This window comes from Phodopus roborovskii, unplaced genomic scaffold (genome assembly GCF_943737965.1).
Source record: "Phodopus roborovskii unplaced genomic scaffold, PHOROB, whole genome shotgun sequence".
NCBI lineage: Eukaryota > Metazoa > Chordata > Mammalia > Rodentia > Cricetidae > Phodopus > Phodopus roborovskii.
In genome coordinates, this window is record NW_026126409.1 from 2,391,763 (window position 1) to 2,410,008 (window position 18,246).

Genomic DNA, 18,246 nt, shown 5'->3' on the forward strand with positions numbered 1-18,246 from the left:
CCCAAGTGTCAAGTTTATAAAAATACTTTATTTTAAAGACACTTCAACATCTTACTTTTAAGATTATACTAAAAAGACAATCAGTGTTCAGTATATTAGAGGCATATTTAATAGCCATGACAAAACCTCCTCCATAACCACTATTATGTATGTTGTTTACTGGATGGGGATAGTGGAGGACATGATTCAACATTTTACTTAAATATTACATAAATTGGATTTTTCTCCAAGAATGAGATTAACTGTTCCTATGAACACAATTTCACAAAAGTTACAAATATATATGAACTTACAACCGAGTTATTTAAAATATATATGAACATTAAACTGAGTCATTTATTATTTTTCAATGCTTTTTTAAAAAAATCTAGTTTCATATAGATTTTCCTTAAAAAACAAAACAAAACAAAAAGACTAACATATAATCTGAACAGTCCGTATTTTTCTGAAATATAAGCATATACCTAATAGTAAGGTCCAAAGTGAGAATTACTCTCTCCAGGAGAGGGAGGGGGAGGGGGTGGTGGAGGTGGTGGTGGGGGCAGGGAATATGGTAAATTAAGCAGGGGATGAGAGGCCATGTTAGGTACAGCCCACCCCATGCCTACAGGTGGGGGTGGGGGAGGGAGTGAAAAGTTATGCATATCAAACATAGGAGGGGGGAAGGGATAGTGGGGCATGACAGGATTATCTTGTCTTTGAGGTGGAAATCCCAAAGTCTCTTGAGATGCCATATGATCTGAGTTATACAACTGCTGCGGTGGAGGCCTGCTATGGCTTCCTCGGGAATATCTTCCCCTGGGAAAGCCTCTTGTGAATTCTCTGTTGTGATATCCTTTTGAATATTCTGAAGAAGAGCGATAAGCATTCCAATTCTGATGAACTTCACCACAATCCTCACCTTTGATGGCAGAAACACATAAAAGAAAAATTAAAATTTGGTTAACTATATCAAGATCATTGTTTAAAAAATGATTTCTATTTCTTTAGTTACTAACATGACAGACAACTCAATTTTAAATGAATTAAAAAGGTCCAACTTAACGCTTAAGGATTAGGAAAGGCCAGCAAGACAAAATATTTACCAATAAATGCATTCAAACACCACAAAACCCCAAAGTACCATCCCCACCCACACTCAAGACTGAGAAAGAAGGCTGCATTCCTGCTTAGCATTTGTCCTGCAGAAATGAAAATGTATTTTAGAAAACCTGTACAAACATATTTATACAAGATTTATTCCTGACCAAAAAAAAAAAAAAAAAATGAAAATAAGCCAGATGTTCTTTAATGGATAAACATTTAAACAATGCTAATTTACCCCATGCGACAGTACTCTGAAGAAAGGAACAATCTATACATCTAGAAACTTGGATGGATTTCCAAGCAAGTGTGATCAGCAGCAAAGCAAATGTGATTTTTAAACACTCCTGTCATATACTATAGGATTTTATGTAACATTCCTACAATGATCACATTAAAGAAATGGAGAATAGCACTGATAATACCAGCCAGGGGCAAAGCACTTGGCACGTGCAAGGCCATGACCTTGATCTAGTCTATCTAGTATTACAAGACAGACAAAGGAGGGAACAGAGAAAGACATAAGACAGAGAGAGATGGTTGTTATGAACTGAGGTGCAAAGATGCAAAGAATCACAACTGGAAAGCAAATGAAAGATTAAAAAACATTCTGTTCTGGTCACAGAATATTAAGCCTTGAGGATATTACTGCAGTAATAATTCAAGATGTGACATAGCAAGTTTTACATGGGCAAAGGGCACACAATAAATATATGTGCATCTACAATTATCTCAAAAGTTTCATTTTTAAAGAGAAAACAGATTATAAAAGGGAAAGTCAAAATAAACAGTGTGATTTGGGTGCCACACTACTGAATTCTAAATGGGCAAATGACAAATCTGTTTCTTAGAAAACCACAGTGTAAGCACAGCTGCCTCTAACAGACTAAGCTTGCTACCCTAGAAGACAACTTCAGATTGAGCTAAAACAACCCAAGTATTCTGGGGCTCTCAATATAGCCCCATGCTGTGTAATGCTTCCAATGTGAGGGGTATGAGGAGACAAGAGAGAACCCAGACGTTTTCTGTTATTTTTGCTTACATATTTGTAGAAGAAGGGTAAAATTGACTATACAGAAACAATATACTCACTTGATTCATTCAATTCGGATTTGAGTTTTTTCCGTCCTTGACTCTGAGATTTTTTCCTCTGTTTGGCTTCTTTTTCTTTTTCATCATCACTGAAATCCAAGGCCTTGCAGATAAAAATAAAAATTCAACTATCACTTGTTTGCTGACTTGTAGGTGAGGCTCAAGCTACTATTTACCCACTAACCCTGAGATAAGGTTTGCTCATTTCAATTTAATACTATTAATATGTGCATTAATATCTAAAGTATTAACAGAAAAAAATGGCTTTTTTGTGTGTTGGGTTTTTTTTAAGCCCTAATGAGTTTAATAAGCCAAATATCCAAAATTTGCCTTTTAAAAAATTTGTCTATTTAATTTCTAGAAAGCTTCAGATAAAAAATTTTAAAATGCCAAAAATCAGCAATCTTAAGATCAGGATACATGGTCCCCTGGCCAGGAACTAACATCATGCTTAGATTTAAGATTCAACACCATGACAGCTGTCAAAGAAAACAGTAATGAAAACTCAGCTATTTTTACCCCTCACCAGATCCAAAATAGAAATCAAAGACATCATCCCATCACTCAAAACCAGACACACCTTATCCATCAATCTCATCATACTCTCAAAATTCATTCTTTACAGCAAGTAATACAACAAATACTATGACTTCGTGTTAACATGAAGAGGAGTGTGTGGCTGGGTAAGGAAAAAGTAGAAAAGAAGACTTGTTAGCAGAAAAGGGAGCAAGAATAATATGCACAGTCAAAAGAACAGAATATATAGAAGTAAAAATGTTCTGTAAGGCAAACCAAAGCGTCTCTTTCTTACAGAAACAGAACACAGAAAAATTCATTGGAAGCAGCTTTAAAGTTTGCTTTGAATAAATTTTTTTATCATCTCCTAAAATCATTTTTCGTATACAAATTCAATTTTGCATTCATGGAATACTTAAATCAACTATAAATTTTTCATATATACACTAGAATTACAGATAAAGATGAGATTTAAGAAATTTAGAAGTCTAGGTCTTTTATGTACATCCAGCATTTTGCCATGATATAAAATTAGAGAATTCTCCTGGACTATAAAATGTCATTAACAACTATATAAAATTCAATCCCAACATTTTTAACGAGCTAGTCTGCCATCACTGCCCCTCCCCAATCAGACAGCATGTGGGATTTACTTCTGTAAAAACATAATCGAATCAAAACGATTTCACAAGAACTTAACATGAGCAAAATTATTAACTTAATCCTCAGACCTAAAACAGGGTTTAACATGATCAATTTTAAGACCCGAATAAATGATCACCAAATACTTTAAAACAGGCAATTTCATTATGAAGATGGTCTAAGCATAACAGAGAATTTGAGTAGATATCAACATCACTAGATAACATTTCTGTATATACCAAGACAGATTACTCCCTGAGCTGAGTGATTATCGTGTATGTCTCCCTATGTGGGTATAAGCCTCACTCATACAAGAAGTATTCAGAAATTAAATCTCCAATTAAATCAAAGCCACAACAATAAAATCTTTAGAACACCCAACTGGTCATCACCTGGATTGGGACCAAACAATCATGACACATTTGCAAGTAATTCAAAAAATGAGTTACACAGCTCTAGGCATATTAAATTATTGACCCACTTTAGGAGATAAAACTAAGGTCCCAGTTACATGGACATAAAACATAAAATCAAGAGATGAAGTTTCAAAAAAGTAAACCGTGTTACACAGACATTAGGAAATAGGAGTGGACAGATGCCATAACTCTACCCATACCCACAAAGGTCAACTTATTAAATGCATCACAGCCATGATGTACTACAAATTCGCTACACCTAAGGATAAACTCATTTTATGTAATAATAGTTTGTCTATCAACAAAGTTAATAAACATGAGAATTACAAAGTAAATAGTTAGAATGTGTATGTATGATTAAGGCATGTGCTGCTTTGTGAATTATTAAATAAAAAAGCTCCTACTAACTTCTGGAGGTGGTTCCTGATCATTCTTCCAAGAGGCATCCGATCCTCTGTCCCTAGAAAAGATTAGATTTTGTTAAGGGCTTATAAGAATTATGGGAAATTAAGATGAGTTCAACCTGAACTTTTATATGGAAACAGGAAGAAACTAAAAGACTATCTTTTGTGTCTTCTACGGATTTCAAATAACATTGGCATTATATAAGGAAAACAGAAGAAACGGGGCACATGCAACTGTCAGCACTGGGGATTAAGATGAGAAGTCTGCTGTGCAGAGCAAGTGGTTTTGCTCTTTTGATGTTCACTTTCAAGATGCCTGACTTTTGTAGAAAACTGTTCCACACCCATACACGAGAAGATGCTTCAGCTCCTGCAAACATGAAAAACAACAGAGCAATTCCCTTTTTAAAAGCTCCTCAGGAACAGGCAGAGGCAGACACAAGTTACTGTCCTTTACCCCACCTAAGAAATACCAACAATTCTCTGTGAGTTTGGAGAGGTGGAAGAACACTGAGTATTCTGAAGGATGTAGTGTAACCGATGCCTGTATGAAATGAGTCACTAGAAACAAAATTAGTAACTTTTGGTGGGAAGTAAAGAAAGTAAGTACCAGAGTATAATAATAATTTCTGAAACCTCATTTTTAAATCTGTTTAATCTTAACTATTTCATGGTTTTAGCTGTCTTTGTTAATAAACTATATTAATAGATTATTCTGACCTGATGTCCTCACCACGTTAAATTAGGTCTTAAAAAATAAATGAGTTTCTTTGGAATTAATGCCACTAAAACCAATATACAATGACACTGCAACAAAATGAAAACTGAATTGCTTTAAATTTTCACTGGGATTTTTGATATTATATATGGTGTATTATCAATGACTATTTTATCATCTGGTTAGCTGTCATTAACCTGTTCACCTGACATAAAACCAGTGTTCCGTTTTAATATAGTTAGTACAAGAAATGATGTGTAAAGTCCTTAGTCTGGAGGTGAGATATCAGGAAAGTTCCTTAGCTAGTTTGTCTAGTGCAAGAAACCGTAATTCCCCAAAGAATAATCAAGCAACAGGACACCAAGTGGACAGAGAGCTAACTGAACTAGTCTTGCTAGGGGTGGAACTGTCAAAGGGTTGAACTACTACTCTACCCCAAAAGCCAAGTTCTGCAGGCAGCAAGTATAAGGAAACACAAAATGAATGGATGGTAGGGGCTACATACAGTTCAGCCTCACCATTCACTTCTCTGGTTTATTCATATTTTTCTCAGAACTGAAAATCAAGACTTAAAAGGCTGCCTTTATTTAATTTTGTGAGCATTTTCAGAAAACCTTTGTGGGTATGTGTTAAAGGATACATATGGTGCACATTCCCTGAGAGTCATCTTTATATTCAAGGAAGAATGAAATGGACATTGCTTAAGCATTAACTAAAATATAAAACCTTCATGATTTAGTATCCATTTAATTCATTTATCCTGTCATCAATTCATGCAGAGAAATTAACCACGCACAGCTGGAAAAATAATTAAGGCCAAATGGCTCCACTTTAGATTCTTAAACATGATTTGTCCATTATGAAGCCAAAACTTTTACCTCTGAAATTGTAAATGAAGTTGAGAAACCAGATTTAATATAAAAATAGAGAACTTCTTACATGGTACAGCTGAGACTAGTATTTTTTTTATAAGGCTAGACACAGTAGAACAAACTTATAGCTAGGGATACATGACACCCTGCCCTAAACCAAAACAAACTAAACAAATACAGTTCTTTAAATATTAATTTTACTGGAAATAATTTTTCTTATGAGGTAACACTAATACTGAAGTAGTTTGGATTATATGTGATTAAAAAAAAAAAAAAAACAGTGAAGTAGAATGCTGTGATCCTAGTGGCTTATTTGGGTTAATAAAGTAAAAAAGTACATAATTTCTACCTATTAATGCTGATGACAAATCAATCATAGCTCTGATGGCAAATCATAGCTCTCAAAAATAAAGTCATAAGAAACTGCCATCTATGGCACTGGTTCTCAGCCTTCCTAATGCTGCAATATTTAATATAGTTCCTCATGTTGTGGTGACCCTTGAACACAAAATTCTTTAGTTGCTACTTCATAACTGAATTTTGCTATTGTTCTTAAATGACCACAATGAAAAACAAGCAATGAAACACTTACTGTTTGAGTTTTTCTGTAAATATATACTGAGTGAAGTCTTTCATTGATGGGGCAAAATACATAGTATCCTTTATTTTGATTCCTTTACTCTCAATGTGATCTGAAGAATTAAACCGTAACACATAAAATGGATGAGCAACAGGTCCAAATATCTCAAATATCTACAAAACAGAAGACATGGAATATATATCTTTTAATTATGATTTGAAAAGGTAGCAAGATTTTTTAAAACACTGATAATTGCAAAAATAAGGTAATCCTATGTTACAGCAACATTTTTTACACTCAGAGTTCCCAAATTTTGATTACAAATATGATAGCTTTATTACAATTTTCTTTCAAAGAAAAGAATATCAAGTTTGGGTTTTTGCCCATTCAAATAATTTTGATGCTACTTGCGAGGTGCAAATAATGATTTTTTTCTCCCAATGTTCATGAGTTATATACTATATAGAATGCAGTCAAAAATTGGAATCATATGATGAAAAACACAAAAGCAAGCTTCTGAATGAAAAGACAGAAGGTCAGTTAATGCGGATGCCATTTTCGTAGGGCGAAGCACTGGCTTTTCTTAGCTGACAATGCAGGGCAGCTGGCAGAGTGCTGCAAGGAGCTCAAGAATGTCAGTAGTTAGGAGGCGGTCTGGCCTCTTCTCTATGTTAGTGAGTGGACACACGAGCTGCCTTTGTGAGCTACCACACTTTGTTAACTTGTACTGCTGAAGGCAGTTTCAGGGAATCTCAGATTTGTTCCGTATCATGCGTGATGCCATGATAGAATTCTGGAAGAGTTGCAATTGTCACAGCTGAAAGCATGGTGACAAAGAATTTACATTATTTCTTTTACTAACTTACTAACGGCACTGGTGTGCCTGTTTCACCACTGCTAACCTAGCAAGGTAAGACTATTCTTAGGTTTATGAATACTCTAAAAACAAGCAATTACAATTAAAGTAATATAAATGAAAACATTCTGAAATATGTTGATACATCTTTTAATTTAAAAAATAAAACAGTAATTAACAAAATAGCAAGACAAAAGTTTTGAAAGGTTTATCCCAATATGAGCTGCATGGGATAGAAAAACCCTTCAGCACTACCACTATTACTGGTCTACAATATATAAATCACTATCTTACCTTCTGTGGTAATTAAAAAAAAAAAAAAAAAAAAAAAAAACCAACTTCCTGGATAAACATGTTTAAGATAGCAATAATCTGCATCATTAAAAAAAAATTCCTATGACTCCAGTAAATACGTGGTCTGTAAGGCTCATTACCAGGGTCTCATTCTTTGGACACTGTGATTCTATTTCTATCTGTGGAAATGATTTTTTCAGAGGATCCCTATGACAACTTCAGGCTTATGCAGAGTTTGGTTTGCACTAAAACTACGACACTGAAATTTTTACATGCATGTTAAGTAACCCTTTCCTCGGGATTTGAAGCGTGTGTGATTTACAGCTACAATGAAAGTATTATAAAGTTTTAAGTAAAAAAGTATTACAAAGCAAGTGAAAGGAAGATTGGTTATGACAGACTTAAAATGCACAAGTCCTGGAAGAAGGTGTTCATGGTCCTATCTTAATCACAGGAAAACTTGGCTGAGTTCAAATTAGCAATTGACCTAATCGAGATTATTTAAAGGATGCGGTAACACTACTTTAAAACAAAACAAAGAAACAATCAAAAAACCTTGTGATCCTCAGAGTAAAATCCAAGGTTGAAAACCACCTGGGGGTGAAGATGTGGAGAGCAACTCTACACAGAAGGGCTCTGAGTAACACACCTTCTTATACAGTCAGTCTCCTGTGATTCTCTGCACCCTTCCTAACATCCTACTCAACTTAGCAAAGTTTGTAACTATACATCATCTACTGGGAAATTAAAACAAAGGAAATTTTACTTGTGAGAAAAGCATCTCAAATTTGCTCAAACTGTTGAATACTGGGCTTATCTTCTCCTTTTCAAGTACACCAAATTCTCTAAGTAAAACTTACACCCAGATGTAACTTTTGCCTCCTGGAATTAACTTTCATCTAATGCACATCAAAATTTATTAATCTCACTTTATAAGCCTAAAAATCACAAATATCTGCACTATAAAATGCCATTTTTAAGACTGAATTAGCAAAGCATGAATTCTTAAATTAAAATTGCTCAAAAAATAGATGCCATAAAACCATAATAATTAGAAAAACAATCACATAATTTTATTTCAGATTAAAAGAATTTCCCATGCTTCTTCCCTTTCCATTCTGTTATCACTTCCTTGAGGACACCAACAAGCATTCTGCTTTTGCTGAGGCAAATTTGGTTTCTTCTGAAATAGTACAGTGGGCATGGAGAGCTACCCACAACCTCATAGTCATGTAGCCTCTCCCACTCCTTTCCTCTTTCCAGCCTATGGTTGTTTTCTCCCCAAGTGTATGGAGATGTGCACTGGCATCAAAAATGTCCAGCCTAAGTTTTCAAAGGAGGAAAAGAACAGCATCATCCTACACACACAAATTTTCCTCTGTTCATCACTTTCCCCCAAATAAAAATTGTTCTCAATGCCAATAAAAATTCTGCCAGGAACTGCTTCGTAATCAGTTGTGGTCAACTAGTCAGCCAAATTAAACACAGGCTGGGTAGTGAAAGGTGACAGCACTTGGTAAAACTTGATCCTTTCTAAGCCGTTTTAAAATTAAAACTGGGGAGAACAGAGAACTGAGAAAGGTATGTGAGTTCGCCCAAGATTATTTCCTTCTTCCTAACTTAGTGTAAGCTATCTTGATCTCCTAAAACAAACAACCAAAGTTCATCTGGGAAGAACTAAATTCCAAAAGCACATTACAGAAAGCCACAGGTTTTTTATTCATGTTTTCAAGCAAGTATCCATATACTCGATACATTTACTTTGAAAATGATCATTTGTTTAATACTTATAATCTTGAATTTGAGTAGTCCACAATCACTTTACTTACTGGGCAGAGTGTGTGGTTTTCAGATTAAGCATAGACATACATGCTTACCCAGTAAGAAGGTAAAAGGGGTCCAGTGGACCTGGCTACTAAATCCATACTGACAACCCCCAACTTGAGCATGGAACAACACTGAATTTATTGCTGAAATATTTCCCACTTAAAGATTCCACTCTGTACTTCTACCTCAAGAAACCAAAATATGAAGAGTTTGAAGGCCACTAATTGCATAAAAACAATAACTATTACTACCCCTGTGGAATCCTACTCACTCAGCTCTGAGTACCTGCGGGGAGAACAGCAATACCATACTCAGTGTTTAGTACTTCTGCCCTTAAAGTCTCCGACAAACACTGAGGACAAAAATCTTCACATGTGAACTCAGTGCTCCATGCAGCAGAGAATTCTAAGGATCAGCACGCCAATTTACAACACACATGAAGAAGTGTGACGTCTATGTAAATTAATAAACTCCAAAGACAAACAGGAGAAACTAGAATAGAAAATAAAGAAACAATAATTTGTATGATGAGTTTTAACAAACCTTCCCGGCTGCTTGTCGATCACTTTTGAAAATGACAGTGTCCTCATTTACTGGAGGTATGTTAGTCAGGGACTCAATTATTACTGAAAAACAAAGAACAGGTCATGGTTTAAAAAGAATACATGTCATCATGTAGTCACAAACTTCATTATAGAGAACTGGAGCTCTTTCATACAACTTTTGCTTATTTACTGACAAATGAAAAGTTTAATGACTTATGAAAGCATCTATCTCTGAAAACAAGGTGACAATGGGCCCACATACCTTTTGCAAAAAGCAAACACATAGTATCCCAAGTGTTTAGCATAATCCCCAATACTTGTAATGCTATAGTTTTTAAAGTGGTCTACATAGCAATATGCAACACACACACACACACACACACACAGGCATGTTCACTGGAAAGGAAACACATATTATTAAAAGTAACTCAATTTTTTTCTTTTGTATCTCAATTTAGTGTTGCAACTAGTAGTTTTAAGTTCTAAATATAAATCCATGATGTCAAATTCAGGAGACCCCACACATACATACATATATACAGAAAATAAATAAAATGTAAAGAAATATATATCATGGAGTAAATTTGAATGCAGTAAATGCAGCAACAGGGTTAAGTTTTATAATTATTTTTAGAAAAATAAAGATTTTTGCTTTAATCCAAATTTAAAACAAAATATTACACAATTATGGCAAATGTTAATTTTTTAAAAACATTGATATGGCTGTTGTTTAGAAAAGGATCAAAAGATAAAGTTCCTTTGCAGACACTTATACAATTGATCAGGAGTAAGACTTGAATTCTGTGTTATATAGGTTCTATAAATTAAGAGGGCTTGTAATTTAGTTGCTTTCCCAAATTAAAAAACCCTATGGTTTCCTCAACTTCTAACTGTAGTCTTAGACTTATCTCATTGTAAGAGTTAGTGGTTGTTCTTGGTTGATTACCAGAACTTTACCATAAAGAAATACTAAAATCCAATTGTCAAAGACTAATACTTTGGTTGCAGTATAGAAAAGTTTAGCCAAATTCAATTGAGTTGTGGAAGGGAAAACCTCTTGGCCTAGGGGGCCTTGTAGGGTCAATCACTTTATCTTTTAATTGTTCATCTTTCTATGAAAAATACAAACTACTGTCCTCAGCAAATCCAGATTTAATGGGAGGATGAAGTTCAATTTCTTGTAGGTAAATCTCTATATTCTCCACACATAATACATGTTTAAAAAATAGTAACAGTTCTCACACTTTCTCCTAGCCAGAGAAAAGGCATGATATGAGGGTCTTCCTTGTGTAGTGAACCTTTCCAAGGGGTAGGCAAAGTCAGATGTAATGATGGTGCAAGGTCACACAGAGGATAAATTCCTGGCTTTAAGAATGAAGAAGCTGGGTGGTGTTGGCACCTGCCTTTAATACCAGCATCCATAGACAAAAGCAGGTGGATCTCTGAGTTTGAGGCCAAACTGGTCTACAGAGAGAGTTCCAGAACAGTCAGAGCTACACAGAGAAACCATGTCTCAAAAACCCAGAAAAGAATGAAGAAGAGAAACAGGAGACAGGAAACATGTGAGCTGAGTCTAGAAACCAAAAAAAAAAAAAAAAGAGGGGGCTCCTCAAAAGAGCCTAAGAATGGGGCTCAATTACTCTTGGACAGCAGACCTGTATCAGACTACAAGTCAACAAAGCTGTTAGATAGGAAATTTGTGTTGTTGTATATCACAAAATTTTTTTCAACTTGTTACAGACAATACAGTAAAACAAATCAGAGGAAGTACCCAAAATTCTCAGCAAAGCCAAGAAAAAGTAAATTTAACCAAAAACTCAATATGTTACTTCCCAGTTTAATGACTAAGATAAACTGCATATGTTTTAAAGAAAATTTACTACATCAACTCCTTGACCTATTGTTAGTGCATGCTCGGACATAAATTTTGTTAATAAAAGTTACTTACACACCTAATTGTTCAATAATGCTTGAAACCTTCCCAAGAGGCTTTAGTTCAATGTCTTCGGGAAGAATAACAGTGAGTTCTTCAACACAAGGCAGTTCCTATAATACAGTGAAAAGTATTAATTGTCTTCCAGCTTCAATAACTTAAAAGGGAGAGAGAAAATTTCCCGTTTAGAGTGGGACACAGACTGTTAAAGATGTAACATTAAGGGCTTAAAACATTCCTTTGATGTTTCCTTTGTACAGTTGATTGAACTTCTGATTACAGACCTGCAGCTTACGAGGCTCAGTGACTCTAAAATATAAGTCCACTTGACAAGAAATGACCTCTTTAAACCAATTGAGGAGTTCTATTAAGAACTATAATTCTTCCACAGCAGGAGGGCTTGCTTTGAGCTGTTTGTTAATTTGTCTGATTAATTAATGTGACTTTAATTATAGCAAAAAAAAAAATCTGCATCTCTGGCACCATGTGAAGAGTGAAAGTCTGACAATGACATCAATCAAATACAGCATTCTTGGAAACAGATGTGGCCTGTAAAAGCTGTAAAGGTATTACCTCATACCTTCCCTTTCTAGGTTAGAAAGTACAATTTTTAATACTTCCAGCTTTCTTATTTGACCCAACTGTAGAGCACACCTCAGTTGTTATAAAATCTAAATACTGAAATAGACAAGCAAAACCTAAGAATAAAACTGGCACTCACTTTTACTCTAAATGAACAGACCTTGTTTGCTCTTGACCCTTAACCAAATGATACTCCTTTCCAAAGGAGACCTGAAAGTGCAAAGGCCCTATCAATGACCTTGGTGGTTAGCAGCAGTACAATGTTTGGAGAAATGTTGAAAAAAGATGAGAAAAATCAAAGTAATGCAAAATACAATGCAAATAGTAGATTATGGATAATCATTTTTTTCTGTGGGAACTTAGTTTTTAAAAGAATTATTCATAGCTTTATTCATAATAGCCAAAAACTGGAAACAACGTAAATGTTCCTCAACCAAAGAATTCATAAGAAAATGTGGTACATTAACACAATGGAGTTGTGTGAATTCAGCTGTTGAGAAATTTTAAATTTTCATTATGAAATTTTCAGGCAAACGGATGTAAGTAGGAGGGAAAAAAAAAAAAAAAAAAAAAAGAAATCACCCTGAATGAGGTAACCCAAACCCGGAAAGACAAATATGGTATGTGCTTACTTCTAAGTGGACATTAGCTGTTAATTAAAGGATAATCTTGCCACAATGCAGACCCTGGGAGGCTAAGTAACATGGAGGACTCACAAGGGGGTGCATGTGTCTCCCTGGCATGGGGACACAGAACAGATTGTACAGGCGCACTGGGAGGTGGAGGTGGTAGGACGGAACAAGAGAGCACTCAGAGAGACTGCTGGAACTGGGGAAGAGGCATTTCGGGGGCAATATGACAACCTAGTGCAATGGAAACTGCCTGGAATCTAAGAGAGTGACTCCAGTGAAGACTTCTAGTAATAGGGGAGCTTGAACCAGCCATCTTTTGGTACCAGGCAAGGTTTCCAGTGATGGGACTGGGATATCAAACCAGCCACAAAACCTTTGACCTACCATTTGTCCTGCCTGGCAAGATGTGCTAGGACAACAGTGACACAGATCTTGAGGGAGTAGCCAACCAAGACTGGGCCAGCTTGAGATCCATGCCATGAGAAGGAGCCCACGCCTGACATTGTCTGGAAGGTCAGGAACCAGATTCTGAATAACCTACAGACCTAGGATAGATAGAACCAAACATGACTGGCAAAAAAATAAAGTCAATGAAGTGATTCAGAATGATACTCTGCTACACTCAAACTAGAGCCTAGTCTAATAGTTATCAGAGAAGCTTCATCTAGCATCAGGATTCAGAGACCCACAACCAAACTTTAGGGGGAACTTTAGAAATACTATGGAAGATTCCCTCCTGGAAGGCATCACCCTCCCTGTGGAGTGTGTGTGTGTGTGTGTGGGGGGGGGATGGGAAGGTGGTGGGGGTGGTGGTGGCATGGGAGGGAGGGAAAGGGAACTGGGATCTATATGTAAAATAAGAAAAAAACAAAAGAAATACTATGGAAGAGGGAAGGAAGAATTATAGGAGCCAGAGGGTCAAGGACAACATAAGAACACAGCCCACAGAATCAACTAAACAGGGCTCATGGAATTCACTAAAATGATAATCAGGGAGTCTGCATGGTTCTCCTCCAGGTTCTTTGCATATACACTATGGTTGTGTGTGGGAAAACTAAGCCTCAACAGGCCTGCCAGCTGGCCTACAGCAGGCACAGTTGATATCTCTTGACAGCTAGACCAGGTCTGGCAGAGGGCCCTAACAACAGAAGATGAGAGATGATGTGGACCTATGGACAATGACCATATCACCTCAGCAGATGCCAGCTCAGTGGATCTCCTCCCCTGGGGCAGGGATAGGGAGTATATAAATAAAGCTTGCCACTTCCCGGAATAAACTAGGCTTGCTGTTTCTACTTGTTCCTGATGCCTGTGTCACTGATGTTGCACCTACTTTTCCCCCACCCCCAAGGGACATCTGTAGGGATCTTGCAACAGTTGTTTAGCTTGGTGTTCTTAAGGGATTCCTAACAGTAGTTGTCCCTGATTTTTCTGCCCACTCTTGAGACTCTTTTCCTACTGTACTGCATCATCCAGACCTGATATAAGGGTGTGCCTAGTCTTATTGTAATTTCTTGTACTGTGCATATGTGATATGTATTATCAGTTGATAATCCCTGGGAGGGCTGTTCTTTCCTGAAGGGAAACGGAGAAGAAATGGGCCTGGGGGGAAGCGAGAAAGAGAAGTAGAGGGAAGAGAAACTACAGTGGGGATGTAATATATGAGAAAAGAATAAATAAATCAGAAACAACCATATAACCATATTATCTAAAATACACTTTCCTTGTGAGACATGCTATTTATTTATTTTTAAATCAATGATCACTTACAAAGAGATACACTAAGGGTTGCAGGCAACTCAATGCAGCAATTTGCCTCAACATGATTAAAACATAACTAGGGTTAGATGACAACCACCTGCCATTTTTGAAATTTACTATTTTTTAAATCATCATGTGTTTTCCCTAGATGTATATCTGTTTACCATGTGTATGCTTAATGCCCAAGGAGGCCAGAAGCAGGCATGAAATCCCTGGAACTTGAGTTATAGATGGTATTGAGTCACCAAGTGGGTTCTGGGAATTGAACCTCTGAAGGGCCCTCACTTGGCATTTTAACACAATAATGACAGAAGATTTTCTGGTAAGATGCTGTTTTTAAAGTGTTAGTGTATATATCAGACACCAAAAAGTCTTTCAAAGTAAATTCTAATTGTAAAAGATAGGTTCATGTTAAAAACAAACAAACACCTTTAATCTCAGCACTCAGGAGGCAGAGACATGCAGACCTCTGTGAGTTTGAGGCCACCCTGGTCTACAGAGTGCGAACCAGGACAGTCAGGACTACATAGAGAAACTCTGTCTCACCCACCCCCCCCAAAGAAAACAAGCGAGCAAAAGCCACTCTCTAGCAGTACAGAATACAAAGTAGAAAACAATTCCCTGACCTCATGCTTGCCAGTTACTATCACAAGTCTGTGTTTCCTACAAATACAATCACTATGCAGATAGATACATGCTTTATAAACTTGATACTTTCCACTTTCCTGAAATAGCCTTGCTATTTCCTTTACAGTCTGCATATTTTCCTATACCAAAATATAAGTATCTACCCAATTGTACTTAACACCTACAGTATGGTCCTGTAGAGGTGTGCCACAATGTACCACAGTAATCATGTAATTATTTATCTGCTCCCTAAAAATCTTTATCTCACATTTTTACAGATCTTTGTGGGACTTCTGTGGTAAGTAGATCTCTTATATTAAAAGACAAGTATTATAAATCGACATATACTACTAAATTTATTCTAAAAAACATTATTGATTCACACTTCCTACAGTGTGCCATTACTGAGAAGCAAATTTAAAATCACTGCCAGTTGATATAAAAGAAAATAGTATCTTGCTTTAAAACATCTTGTTTTGAACTAGACTGTAAGACTGAAAATCCTTTTTATATTTCTTGGTAATCTGTATATGCTTATGAACTGCACATATAACATATCAGTGTTATTTTGTTTTGCTTGAGGATTTCTCTTTTATTGACTTTTTTAAAAGGATATTTTCCTTGTTTCAAATGTGTAATGTTCCCCTTGCTCCTAGCAGTTTGTTTGTTAGACATGTGGTACTTCTGAGTTGTCTTAAAAACCCAGGTATTTTCTCGACTTCTCTAGTTTCAGAATTCAATATTTATCTGACCCAATCATTATGGTATCCTTGTACAAAAGTAGAACAGGGACTGGCTTTATCTTTACCTAAAATACTAGCCAGCAATCCCCACAGATTATAATCTTGAAAAAGCGACTGTAACGTTTAAATATACAAATATACTTATCCTTGCAGTAGACCAGACTGGTCTCGAACTCACAAGAGATCTGCCTGCCTTTCTCTGCCTCCCAAGTACTGGGATTAAAGGCCTATATACCACCAACGACCAGCTTTATCCTTGCAGATTTTAATCAATATCTCAATTTAGTTCTACTAATCTGTGACAGTCAGTACCACATTATTTTAACAACTGTAGCTTTTATAACATTATAGCATTTAGAAAAAGCTAATTTCCTACCAATTCCATCAATGTTTTCCCTGATGGCATTTTCCCAACTGTTCTTACATGTTTATTTTACTAGGTAAACTTCAGAACTGCCATATTAGTATTGCTGATATTGACTGAGACCAGTTTAAGTAGTTTCGATATCTACATAGGCTTATTATAAGCTACTTTATTCATTACTTGCTATCATAAATTCCTAGTATTGGGCCTACCTAAACCCCCTCCTCACACACTCTCTTCTTTCCCCTCCCTCATCACTCTCCAAGTTTCAATACACAGCCCTGGCTGTCCTAGAACTCACTATGTAGATTAGACTGGCCTTGAACTCAGATCATCCTACCTTTGCCTCCCAAGTGCTGACATGTGTGCCACTATGCTTCTTGATTCTTTACAGGAACACAACTAACACACTGCTTTGTAATATTAGTGCATTATGTTTTCAGATTCTTTAGTGACAAGTAAGTAAATAGTTGACACGATACCTAATTCTAAGAACATTACAAATAATAACTACATATTGATATGTATTTTAGTAAGGTTAAGAAAATACATAATATTCCTCCAAGGTTAATCAAAAGAAGCCCAGCAAGTTTTGCTGTCTTTCATCACTTTGACATCATTAATAAAATTGTTATAGGCTAAGCTTGCTGAGTCTGCAGCATCATGAAATCCTAATACCCTACTGGAAGGAGTAGCTGCAGGGGAGAAAACAAAACATATGGCACCAGACTTTTCCAAGCAAGTGCTAGTCTTGTTGTTCGAAGGGAGTCTAACAGGCCTCTCACCACCTTGTTTCAACCATTATTATAACAATGAAGAATTCCAGCTAAACATGTGCATGACATCTGATTGCACACAGAAACACAGGGGGAAAATACTGATATTTGATATTGGCACCACACTTCCAATTCCAGTTGAGTAATCCTGAGGCCCCTCTAACAAGAGAATGTATGTTTCTTCAGTAATAAATTGAAGGCATTAAATCACTTTTACTCATTCGTGTGTGTGTGTGTGTGTGTGCGCGCGCACGCGCGCGCGCGCCAGGGGTTAACATAGCAAGTGTTTTCTATCATCCTGACTTTGTTTTTTGAGACAGAGTATCTCTGCTAAACCTGAAGCTCACAGGTTCAACTACACTGGTCTGTGAGTTCAGACCTGTAGTCACACACACCCTTCCCAGTGTTGGGAGTTACAGAGCCACCACACACTTTATAGCACAACACCTACCTCCAAAGTGCTGTAAATAAATAAAGTCTCTATTCTAAAGAACCTCAGAACACAGAGCACACACAATGAACTATTTAAATAGTGTACACCAGCCAAAGATGCAACAGATAAGTAATGGAACTAGTGCCACACAATTGCAGTCTGAGAACTTATTACAAAGCAAGCAGGCCAAGTCAGTTAAATTAAGCTGCACAAAGTTACTCTCAGAATGGCAGATATTTTTCAGACAAAAATCAAGGGAAGATGAATGTTTATTTCCTTCAAATAAGGACTCTACGAGACAGAAAAGAGGAAAAAAGTATTTCAAGTTCTATCAGCTAGAATTCACCCAACAGATCTGTTGAAAATTCTTGGTCTAAGGAAGCCAAACTTTGAAAGGGTAGCATGGGATAGGTCCCTAGAAAATTCCAACTACTGGATCTAAAGAACTACACCACTACCAAGGCTAGTTCTTCTTTACTGGATTACTCCTTTTCCTCCTTCAAATATTCTATCTTTCCATCCCTAAAGAGAAAACAAACCAGTAACGAGG

General features: G+C 36.4%; 1 protein-coding gene across 1 annotated transcript in view; it reads right to left on the minus strand.

Annotated features, from left to right (window-relative positions):
• Nucleotides 1–421: 421 nt before the first annotated feature.
• Naf1 (nuclear assembly factor 1 ribonucleoprotein) overlaps nt 422–18,246 on the minus strand; it is a 35,761-nt gene continuing 17,936 nt past the window's right edge. The window contains exons 3-8 of the mRNA XM_051181934.1: nt 11,798–11,891; nt 9,844–9,926; nt 6,336–6,496; nt 4,158–4,209; nt 2,176–2,278; nt 422–901 (exon numbers count right to left, since the gene is read on the minus strand). Of these exons, the coding sequence (XP_051037891.1) occupies nt 465–901; nt 2,176–2,278; nt 4,158–4,209; nt 6,336–6,496; nt 9,844–9,926; nt 11,798–11,891 (930 nt within the window). The 3' untranslated portion in view covers nt 422–464. The remainder of the gene's footprint in view (nt 902–2,175; nt 2,279–4,157; nt 4,210–6,335; nt 6,497–9,843; nt 9,927–11,797; nt 11,892–18,246) is intronic.